Here is a 12,411-nt window from a genome sequence, read left to right as displayed (position 1 = left end):
AGGTTTTTTCTCCCAGATAATAATGAGTGCAACAGAGAAGCATCAAAAAAATGTTGATTCAGAACTTTTTAACCTCAAATTAAAATTGAAGAAATCCAAGCCAAGTTTCCCTCAGGTGGCTGTACAGTGTACAGCCTCGCTCTGACTCACTGATGTTGTGTCGGAATACATGCCCCTGAGAAACAATTTACACCTCGGGCACAGTGGGAGACGAGTTTCCATCACGTTGGCACATTACAAGATGCTGCTGTTTCACAGTAGAAGCCTTCATCCATTATATTTGCTTGTTGGACTCAATGAAGATATTTATTTGAATTGAATGATATCGATTCTTAAAATCAAGACATCGATTTTTGTAAACATTTTGTAAGTGGTTCAGTTCGGGCGGTATGATGTGTAAAATGTCTACCTTGAGGTTTTTATGACGTGCACAAAAAAAGTTGTTTTGCGTTTTTCAAAAAAGTAATTTTAATAATAGCTAGTAAACGGTGACGTGAACAGTTACAGTGTAATATCTTTGTGAGTCGGACAGCATGTCGAGAATTGGCCCATCTTAGAAACAATAATGAAAATATAAATGAGTATTTCTGACCAAAACTGGGAACTCAAAGGACTTGAGAACTCTACAACTTGCTGTCGCTTGTTGGCTCTATGAGGTGCATTGTGGTCACATTCCAAGACATGCTCATATCTAATAAAATAGAGGCCCACCTCCTTGGTGTGCAGACTGTCCACTGACAAACTTCCCAGGCTATCAGCATTCTTAGGATTCTCCTGCCAGTCACACAGGACAATTTATTGACTGACCATGTAACAACCTTGATGCAGTGTTTCAACACAGAAAATCCAAGGTTTAAGGTTCCTAAACGTTACGTAATGACAATCACATCAATACGATGCGTCGTACAGTAACGATATTACAACAACTGCATATCACTTGCACCTCGGGGGGGGGGGGTGTTTGGCTGGAATAGGTTAGTTTTCATCACCCTGGATGACTTAAGACAAGAACTCAAACATCAAAGGTCTACGAAAGAAGCCTGGATCATTAGTTACAAATTATGAAGCCCATGTCTAGGCATGTGCCGAGACATTGGTTGCTCAAGCCATATCCAGATGCTGCTATCCAAAATAAGAGAGAATGCATGACTGGGTTTTATCTTGAAAGGTGTTTCGTCAGACCTTGAACACTGTGGCCTGATAGACCATGAATAATCATTCAGTGATTGTTAAGTAGAAATGTGGAGGGAAGATTCCCATATGCATATTCGAGATATAGTTACAAGATAGAGCGTCAACATTTTCACATTCCCTCAGTGATTTCAAAGTGACGTCTTGCAATGCTTTATGGATGCTGACATCTCTATGGTTTTGATTCTCTATGTGGCACAGTGACAAGGTCCTGAACCATGTCCATGTTGGATTTTAGTTTAGGTATAGAGAATTGAAACTACTAGCTGCATGATGTCTTAATGCAGTCAAGATTAAAAGTGAAGTGAGTTATCGTTCCTGGGATGCCATCTGTAATTTAAACCTCCTCTAATTTTCCCTTTTTCAGATTAGAGCCTTGTCTATGCTCCAAACTCTGGTCTCCTCTACTTACAGTATGTTAAAAACAGTTGTTTGACACAGTCTACTTTAGATTATGTCACAGTTTTAAAACTTTGAAAAGTTTGAATTATAAGGAAACCTTTCCTGTGGGCTTCTTAAGACTCAATCCTCTCCTGAGATATAAAGGAAAGCTTTGAAAACGTGACACTTATATGATATTATATATGCCATTGCTATATATTTTCATGACCCATTAGATCCTCCCATTCACCATGAATGTACAAATTCTACCTGCCACCACAAGTTTACCGAGCAGCTCAAAGCGCTGGCAAAGGCGCAAATGCATATCCGCATCCGATCAGCATTCGGCATGAGCCAAAAATGAATTTCCCCTCCATTCCTGTTGCTGCTCCTGAATGCATCAGTAAAAAAACATCCTCCACTGAAGACGTGGGCTTCGTGTGGAAAGAATGCGCATGCAGATCTCATTTGTGTGTTGCGCGAGGAGCAGATTGTTATATCAGTCCGTTGGCCAGTCCCTGTCTTTGTCTCGACTCTGGTTCTTTGAAACCGCGAGGCCTCACTCAAGTGTTGAGTTTCAGCTTTGCACAGCACTTCAAGGACGTGTCAACGCAGATCACCACTTTGACAGTAAATCCAAAGCCATGAAAGAGGGATGTAGAGTCCTTCTTTTCTGTCACAAAGCTTCCCTCTTTGCATGGGAGGGAATCATGGGCGCGGACCCTTGACATCCGCATGCAGACTGATACGAATTCCGCGGTGAGGTCACCGCCACAATGAAATGAAAGCAAATAAAAGCGGGGGATGTGTGCTCCGCCACTTACCTACCCTGCACTGGACAATCACATATGTAAATGTGTTTTAAGTGGACAGTCATCGAGTTGGTTGAATCCACGCTCAAAGTCGGGCTCACCACTGAGAGACACTACCCATGTATTCAGTCCGAATCCTTGATACTTGGCTACAAGAGCACCGATCGCATCCCGCTCACGTAGATTAAAGGGAAGCACAGGACTTTGACCTTTCTCTCAGACGATCCACCACAGACCCCTAAAAAGGCAAAGTCTCATCGTCAACATGCAGGAGGGGTGTTGACGGGGGCACAAACTTTTAGCTTACGAGGCACAACACCTTCAAACACACCCTCAGTGAATAACGCTGGTGAGCTTATACTTCACCTTCAGCTGACACTTTAATCCCCTGTAATGAATGGTGACAATGGCTGGAGGGGAATGACGTTATGCCTGTGGCTGTATCGGAGGCCCGGGGGGGATACAGTAGATGAAGAGAAGTGAGAGGGACAGAGAGGGCTTTCATCGACAAGACAATATCAGCGCCCTCAATTAGTACGGGCCAGACTATGGGTCCATGGTGCCAGCGTGCATTGTTCCCCCCGCTAGGCACTTTAGCTCAAAAAAAGTCCACGGGTCATGCTCTTCCTCTGTTTCAGCTTAAGCCACGCAAAGGCATGTAATAATCCACGTGACGGGGCTTTGGTGAGCTGGTACTCCAACTTCATCTGAACTTAGTGAACCAGCTGAAAGATATAGTAAGCAGATTTCTATTTAGCTATAGGTATTTCAACAATGATAACCAACACAAGAGCTAGGACAGAATACCCTTTACCCTACCTGTAGAAATAGTATGTTTCTAGGCCAAATTAAACATGGGTAATGCTCTGCCAATTCAGCACACCAGCAACAGGAAATATTTAGTTTCAGGGCAGAGTGCAGACATGCAAAATGACTCAGTTAGAGATCAAAATATAAACTAAGGTCGGAGAATTTATTCTCAAATACAACCCGTCTCCCGTCTGATCTGATCTACGTATAGTGTGCCAAACCACAGATGTAGTAATTCCCACCCGGGGGCATTCATAGATTGTGACCTTTTCATGCTTTCAGAGTTTCACCGAGAGAGAAAGAGAAGAAGGGAGGAAACAAGAGACTTGAGTGAAAACAAGCACATCAACCCGCCAAGACCCGAGGCTAGCGTGTGCCTGTTTAGGAGTCCAGACTCTTCAAGCCAACAGTGGGCTGCCAGGTTCAGTTGGGTATTGCATAGTGTATGTGCACTTTGGTAGCCAGCAGTTAGTAGGCGTTATGGATATAAAGTAAAATCTTAAATCTTTTAAGCCTTTAGATAATATGCATGGATAAACTTTTGTCCTCTGACATGAGCTATATAAACAAGGTTGCAATTCAGTAAAGGGGCGAAATGGGCTTCATAACTTTTAGTGATAGGTAAATGTGACCGGTTGGCGATAGTTGGTTAATGTGTAGTGCTCCCAACAAGCTTTGTAACTTTAAAATGTATTAGTGTCTACCCAACCTGTGTAGCAAAAAGCAGCATGCTGTCAGAGCAGTAACAGCAGGTTGTGTGCTCCGTACACACAGGATGGGTTCAGGTCCTGCATTGAGTGTAGTGTCACTTGCGTTTTGGCAGCGCTAAGAGCCCAACACACAATCAGTGTAGTTAGGAGCCTAAAATGACATTTTTATGCACGTAGAGCACAAGTTAAAGGTAAGCCGTTACATGGCCCATGTAGAGAAATGTATTGATTCAAATTGTATCTGTTCAGACCTATGACTGAAAAACTGACACCTCCTACATTTTGCCCAGAGATGTGAGAGGAGACCAGTCCACTACAGCAGAGTGCAACCTGGATGGATACTGACTCCTTTACTATCAAGACAGGAAACTAAAAGGTTACAAAGACTTTACACAGCCAAGTCTATTACCACACACAAATAATGAACTGGACTTGTAAAACCACAGGGTATACTGTCGAACGCGACACTAACCAAGTTTCCCGGCATGTTTCAGTCAGTCAATTGGCCACCGAGAGACAAATTTGACCTCCGTCCCTTCAGCCCACCTCCCAGACTGATAGTGCCACGGTCTCAGAAACGGAACCGCCGTTCAAACCTTTCACTGGACCTCTAAATGTTCCTCCTCTCTAAACCTCTCAATGCATGGCACTGTGCCACCTGGCCCAGTGAATAGAGGGCACCCTTTATTGTCTGCGAGCTCATGATTCACACAACAATTAGCAGCTTCCAAGTTACGAGCGGCCGAGGCATTCACTTTGTAAAGGTCCAGGCTCAGCACCTGAGCCGACAGGAGCTTCAGTCCTCTGCAGTGATGGAGTGTAACAAAGTACATTTACTCAAGTACTGTTGTCAGGCACTCATATACAATTGTACTTGACACTTCTATTCCACCACATTTCAGGGACAAATATTGGACTTTTAGTCCATTACAGTTGTTTGACAGCTTGATTTACTTTTCATAGAAACATTTTAGATAAAACATGATTATACAATAGAATACATTGTTGAAGATTAAACCAGTTGATTACCACACTTTTCACCCCTCTAAACTTTTCACATGGTTTAATTTAAAAAACGGTTTGAGGTTTGATTCTGAGAAGTCAAATTATCCAATATTTCACAGAGAAATCAAAGACTAGAGACAAGTCCAACAACGAAAACTCATTTGTTTATTTTGCATTTTCTTTTGTTCATTTCGTTAAACTTACACTTTATAACTTCAAAATATTTTTGAATGACTTATAATTTTTTACGTTTTTTTAGTCTTTTTCCTCTCCCATTAATCATCTCATGACTACACAAAATCACCTTGTGACACTTTGGAGGGGCCAGACCTCTAGGTTGGGTACCACTGGTCTAAACTCCCTAACTATACATAAAGTAGTCAAAGCCAGCTCCCCCTCGACCTGCTACAGAATGATGCGTACACGCTGATGCATCAGTAGTCTTTTAGTGTATTAGTCAACGGAAACTCTTGTTTTTCCCCATCTTTTTATCTCTAAATTTAAGTCCACAACCCGAGAATACACCCAACACTGAGTGCACCTGGGAAGTCCACCTCTCAGTTCGGGACAGGTACAGTGAAGACAGGCCATGTCGTCGAATCCCAAACCTTGGCCCAAAGTCCTACTTCCGGCAAGTCCATACCAAAGTGGAGGACAGAGGTACAGGACTCGGCAAATCCCTCTTTTGTCACAGGAGCTCTAGGCTTGATGGTAAGCTCTCCGTCCCATGGGATTCTCCTCAGTTCACACCCCCATGGTGTGAGATTTTGTGAGGGGGTAAGAAAGAGAAGTGCCTACAGACATGGCAGCCCTTGAAGGACGGGTGAATGAGTGGAATTCAAGGATGCCCTGAAAAGCAGCCTGCACATCACAAGAGTCAATCAGGAGATAAGAAGACGTGGAGAGCGAAAAGAGGGATATAACCACAAAGTGAGGGTCAGAATGCACAATGGCATTCCCGAGAGGGGCCTCATGAAATGCTCAATGGTCTATTCATTCATTAAAAAAAAAAAGAAAAGAAAAAACGCATTGGGTGGTAGCATGGTGCTTGTATTAACAGTGTTCACATCTGACAGTTAAAATACGCTTATTTCAGGTCTGGATCTGAAAAGTGCCTTTAAAATAATGTCAGGAGGCGGTTTGTATGGTCTTGGTCACTCGGGATCAGCCCTAGTTCACGGAGAGTGAAAAGCTTATGGTGTAGATTTCTTTGGACAGGAGAATGTAAATGGGAGGAGGGGGGGAGGGGGGGGCGCTCTAGTTTCATGCCTCCCTGTGTTCGGCAGGCTGTCAGTGAGGACAAGTGAACACTCCCTAGCGCTGGAGACGGGGGACAAAGTGCCAGGTAGACGGATCTGGTTTCCTTTGCTACAGCCAAATACGGCTTTGTGGTGGAAAAAAAAAAATAATTTGCACCTGGTGGCCATGGAAACCAGCATTCAGTAAACGACCGCTGCTGTGTTCACCCAAAACATATTTAATTCTGGGGCTTTTTTTGCTGATTATGCCTGCCTGGCTTGGTAGCATGCTCTGACACGCTGCAGTCTATTAGTACTCCTGCAACAAAGTTAATGGAATCAAAATCTGCATATGAAGAAGCAATAGCTGCCTTGCTACAGAACTCATCTCCTAAATGTTGGAAGAAATAGATATGTTTTCCCTGGAGCAAATGCATTTCAAGAGCATCTCCAAAATATGCATCCCTGTGGTTCCAGAGATGGACAAGGCTCACTTTTACTTTTGTTGGTAATACATAAGCTTTTCCATCTTGCTCTATATGTTCAGATCCTTAAGACTAAACCTGCATATACAGTAGGGTCCTGTCATTTGCAGAGCTTCACGCCTTCCGCTAACAGTCGACTCGATTGCGGCTGGGAAAGACGAGCGAGTAAGTGAGGGCTTCGCCGCAAACAGGAAAGAGGTGCCGAGAGGTAAGAGGGCACTCGGTGCCATTAGCGCTGGAGATGGTTGGGTGTAGAAAACAAGTGGCCCTACAAATCCTCTTCTCTCGGAACACAAGCAGTAATTATGGCGTACCTCTGTATTTTTCCGCTGTCAACCCGGCATTTTGACATCAGGGACGGCATGACAGAACAGCCGAGCGCACCTGAAAGGGCTGAGCGCTGGGAGCCCATAAAAATACAAATAACAGCTGTCAGAGACATTCAAAAGGATGCGCTGCCATGGAAAGCATGCAGGGATCACAAATACTGAGCAACGCCCGCTTTACATATGGCGATAACAGCAAAACCATGTTGTCCCCATATCAGGTCACTGTTTTGACCATGTTCAGGGTTTTTTCACGCTAATGAATTCAAATGAATACAGCAAGCAGACGCTCGCTTTACTACGATACATTCTCACTCTCACTGTTTTCCATCGGTTGGTGAGTGTGTGTGGTCGGGCGGGGTTAAATAAGATGATCTTCAATGGTAATCTTTGGTCAAATCGAAGGAATTTAAGATGCTAAAATAGACCAGCATTTTAGGGAATACACAATGTTTAATTGGTAGACAGAATACATGAAAAAGAATCGGAAAAACATAACTTCATGCTTCCGTTGTGTACACCCAGCCTAATTCAAAAAACATGCCCTGGATGATCCTCAAACTGGGCCATGTTAGTCAACGTCCAGCACAGATACACAACTCCTCGGATCCAGATGGGTTGAATTAAGTAATCAAAGCAGGATGTGACCACCGTGGTGTTCTTACAAAAACACACCCCCATTGAAGTAAACTACACCATGTCTAGATTTCCTTTTCAGTCTCCTTAGTAAGTGTTTCTCATGTCCCTGGTCTTAGACAGCTGTGCTGCGTTAAGCGTGTGGTCCTGTTACGCTGCGTGAGTTTGAAGAGACAGGCACGAATGACCTTAAAAACAACATTGTTGTGACAGTCTTTATGAAAAATGCTACATATGGGGTCTCCAGTGTTTTTACAGCAAAGCATCAAATGGGATTTTAAAAGGCCCGTTCAGTCCATTACTGAAGTGTCAGCAGAGGGCTTGAATCTCTCTTGTGTCTTCCTGAGTGACGGACAAAAGACGGTTGCCTCAGTGGGCACGAGTAAGAGCATAAATGCATAAAGGAAGTGTCAATCTTTAAAAAGAAATGATGAAAAAAGGAGCCAGGGAAGGGAAGTACAGATACCCACTTGACATTTTGAATGACCCCCCCCTACCCACAAGCTCACACACACACACACACGTACGCCAACATTGAAATTCACGAGCCAAGCTGGACACTCAAAGACAGAAAGGTTTAATGACCTTTTAAATGCTGCTAGGCCGACACAATACAACTAAACAATGCCAGACGGGACTTCCGAGCCCTCGATGCGAGGGCTCCTACAGAGATGTCGATCATGAATAAGTAGGTTTACCGACTAGAAAATCCCGGGATTAGACATCACAAGGTTCACTGAGTCAGACGAATCCGTGCACAGTCGCTCTATTTATTTCATGTGAGAGTTCCAATGATCCTCACAGAGGCACCAATCTAATAGTCGTTCACCACAGGACGCCGTTTTATTCTTGAGGGGGTGGACTTTTACAAAACACAGCACATACTGTGAGATCTAGAGTTTACCACAACTATGTCTTTTCAGAAATCCTGTTCACATCCAGGGTATCTGATGGGAAGGATATTAAGCATCTATTATTCATTCCACAAGACTTTTAGAAAAGTCACTCAATAAGAATTTTGTGAAACAAAATTTGCAAACTTTATTGAGCACATATTGATCTTTGATGTATCCTGTTTTACAGCTAAAGTTTAATATTGTCTTAATTTCAAGATTGTCTGTCAGTCTCTCTGCTATCTAATAAAATGTTATAAGAAGACTCCAAATACAAAATGCTAATAATTAAAGCAGATATTCTGCATAATAAAAACTGTTTCTTCAGTACTTCTATTTACACTGATAATCATTCTCGTGTCTTGCCCTAACTGACTTCTATTAAAAACCACAATGGTGGCCACTGTTGAAGCCTGAAATAATCCATTCACACAGCAAACTGAAATGCTGTAGTAGATTAAATGATCTGGTATTACGACAGCCAGAGGAGAAAATGTCAGAAAAAAAGGAAAGTAAACTGAACTTAAAAGTTGTTAATCTTGCAGATGCAGAGAGCAAACGAGAACAAAAACACCAAAGTTCAGAACATCGTTCTCAGGACACTTCTGAGATGTGGAAGCAGATGTTTTCTCTATGAATGCTGCAACTATACGTGACGTGTCAACGCATGTTTGTCAAAGGGCGCTCTGCTTTAGACCTCTTCTATCATACCCAACAGCTTGGGCTGAAGATAATCAGATGGCAGTTGTAGAACCACTTTAAATAGAAGAACTGTCAATAAAACATTTATAGAAATAAAGGATATTCTATATGTTCTGAAGCAGATAAAGTACTATGGGGGATTTTAAAAAAGCCTCTCATTTACCACTTTTTCCACATGTTTCAGATGGCTTTCCTGTACCTCTGGCCATCGCGCCCTCTGCACTGAAAAGAAGAGAACCCAAAGCCAGCTGTGATTTTCAATGTGGCATCTAATTCAGCCATTAAATGGCACGGCGGGGTGTCACCCTACAGCCGTTCCCCTCCCCCCCCGCCTCCCTCCTGCTCCCCTTCAGGCAAAACCACGCTGGGTGCATGTCAAAGATCACATGACAATAGGGATTCCTGACCCAGCCAGGGACTGGGAACGAATCAGACCTAATTCAACCATGTCGCAGGCAGCCAAAGGCATCGCTCCTGAGACGGAGTGGCAGGCCTTTTCAACCTGGACACACACACACACACACACAGACGGGACAGCTTTCCCTGTGAAAATGTCAGATTGTTGGAGAGTTACGTGAAATGTGTTTTACCCTTTTCAATTTGTTGGTGTTTTTTTTTCACCTGTGGGGCAAAAGATGGAGAATTATCAAGATGTTAATATATAAGAGAGGGCCAACAGAGGCAAAACTACTAGATGGGTCGTGTTAGATACAAAACATAAGACAATGAGAACTAAAACGGGTGCAGTCTTCCCCCAAAGCCCCTAAAATACTACATCTAGCTGCTATAGCGATCACAGCCAATCAAATATTAATCAGTGTCCTCTCGGTTTCCTCTCCCTATCACCTGACAGCGGCACCGTTCTCCAACTCAACGTTTACTAAATGAAATGGAGGATGTTAGTGGGGTTCAAATGTAAATTATTCAGCAGCAGAAGAGAGTTCTTTCATTCAGTGTCTCCTGTAGCTCCTTTAATACCATGACCATTGTGTGTGTATAAAATAAATGATCCTTTGTCATCTCCTCTTTGCTCAAATGTTCTGATGTTATAACAGCTGGACAGATACAAGTGAGAATTCTGCTTAGGTCATTACAAAGGGGAAAAAACATCTTTTAGTATTTAGATGCAGCTAACACAAGCAACAGTCAGACACAGAGCAAGAAACAGGACTAACAGGGAAGGAATGTAGCTTTCTGAGCACTGCAGACTTTGGACTTGAAAAAACAAAACCTGTAAACAGTCCCAAAGCCTCTTTGACCTTCTCTGAATGGACAAACGGCTGTTTTTTTTTAATCACTGGATCAGAACTATGTGTATTCGCAGCTTTGTGGCAGCCGTGCTGGTCTGGTCCGTTAGTGTCTGTTAGAATAAACAGTAGGCTAATGCAATCCAAGCCAAAGAAGAGACAGCAGTGAGCAAACACCGTAGTGCCATAAGGGACACATACAGTAGCTTGCAGTTGTAACTGTATCTGAATCCTAACTTTTTCATAAAGGTTACACATTGGTGCTAAGTTGGGCAGATAACTTCCAGGAGCCCCCCCCCCCCCCAAAAAAAGGCAATTTCTTAATATAAGACAGTATTTTACTATCTTAAGCTTTTATTGTGAAGGAACCCTGAGTGTAAGCCTACTTAAATATGTTTTCAGCAAAGGATATTAACAATGCACAAGAAGGTAGTCGGGAAAAAAAAACGTCACAACCAGAGAATTTCTATTATTGCATTCATATTGTGACCATTGGTTCCTACCTGGCCATTGCGATGCAGCTGAGCTGACAAGAAGAAGGACGCAGCAGAGAAGGCGCTCCAGCCGCGAGGAACACCTGCAGAGGCAGCAAGCAGTCACATTCACAACGTTATCGGCGCACTGAAAAGCTACAAAAAAAAGTTTAAAACACAAACGCAAAAACAAAAAAAAAAGAGGTACCTCATCGTCATCTCTTTTTTCGCAGATGTCAAGCGGGGAAAAGGCTACATGGGCCGTTCGGAGGTGACGGAGGGTGAAAAAGTGTTTTCACAGCTTCCTTGGTCCTGCACCGCTGCTGCACGCGGCTACAAAACAGCTGATGGGGACTCCGCGCTTTGCTGGAGACAAGTGAAGTGGTGGAGAGGGAGAGAGAAGTGACCTGCAGGGGTTCACATCAGGGACTTCCGCCAGGTCCTAAAAGGGAACTCTTTCCAGCGATTGTCAAGATAGAGTATGATCAGGGGCAGCCAAAAACACACTATAATTATAATAATGATAATAATAATAATAATAATAATAATAATGTGTGATGGTTTTCAAAAAAATCTAATTTATATGTTTTATTTTCAAGCTTAAAGGGACAGCTCAACCCAAAAATAAAAACGTTTATTTTTTACCTGCAGTGCTATTTATCAGTCCAGATTGTTTTGGTGTGAGTAGACTAGTTTTGGAGATATGAGCCGTAGAGATGTCTGCCTTCTCTCCAATACTATCTATGGGACTGTATGGCACTTTGCTTGAGGTGCTCAAAGCGCCAAAAAGATAAATTTGAAAAACTCAACAGCAATGTCTCTTTCCAGAACTCTTGACCCGGTTTACTCAAGATAATCCTCACACATTGCTGTGAGCAGCTTAATAATGTAGGAGCAATGGTTGAAAGAAAATAGTTCCCATATATTAAGCTGCTCGAGGCGAGTGCCATACAGTCCCATTGCATTGGAGGGACAAGAACAAGGCAACTCACACCAAAACAATGTAGATTGACAAATAGCACTACAGGTAAGAGCAAAACAATGTATATTTTGTATTTTGGGGGTGAACTGTCCCTTTGAGGTCATGCGCCTCTACTGACATTAGCTGAAAAGGATGTGAATAGGTGACAAACTGCAGCATGAGCTGTATAAACCTGTTTTCCAATGGAAAAGCTTTTGTCATTCATGCGGAGTTTACACTGTCACTACCTTCTCGAGTAGTAATGGGCTCACAAGACCAGACTTGACAAGATAATGACCACATGTAGGTTCAGGGAAGGCTTATTTACTTTAGTTTACTTTGCTTGGAGGTAAGACAGAGGTGAGAAATCCATAAGGAAGAAACTTTGTTTTCTTTTCTCTCTTTTTTTTCAGCAATTTAAAAAGAAATTCAAATGTTTTAAAAAAAAAAAATGTATATATAAGGAAGAAAAAGGGAATTATTCTATTCAAGTAAGATTACCTTCTGTATTATTATAATGTATGATCATACTGGATAAGCT

General features: G+C 42.6%; 1 protein-coding gene across 1 annotated transcript in view; it reads right to left on the bottom strand.

Moving 5' to 3' along the window:
* The window catches only part of col18a1a (collagen type XVIII alpha 1 chain a), a 76,038-nt gene extending 64,772 nt beyond the window's left edge, over positions 1-11,266 (bottom strand). The window contains exons 1-2 of the mRNA XM_031874998.1: positions 11,118-11,266; positions 10,940-11,013 (exon numbers count right to left, since the gene is read on the bottom strand). Coding sequence (XP_031730858.1) covers positions 10,940-11,013; positions 11,118-11,128 — 85 coding nt within the window. The 5' untranslated portion in view covers positions 11,129-11,266. The remainder of the gene's footprint in view (positions 1-10,939; positions 11,014-11,117) is intronic.
* Between the last annotated feature and the right edge of the window lie 1,145 nt (positions 11,267-12,411).

This window comes from Anarrhichthys ocellatus, unplaced genomic scaffold (genome assembly GCF_004355925.1).
Source record: "Anarrhichthys ocellatus isolate YVR2014 unplaced genomic scaffold, GSC_Weel_1.0 scaffold86, whole genome shotgun sequence".
Classification (NCBI taxonomy): domain Eukaryota; kingdom Metazoa; phylum Chordata; class Actinopteri; order Perciformes; family Anarhichadidae; genus Anarrhichthys; species Anarrhichthys ocellatus.
This window is presented reverse-complemented; position numbering and strand designations above follow the sequence as displayed.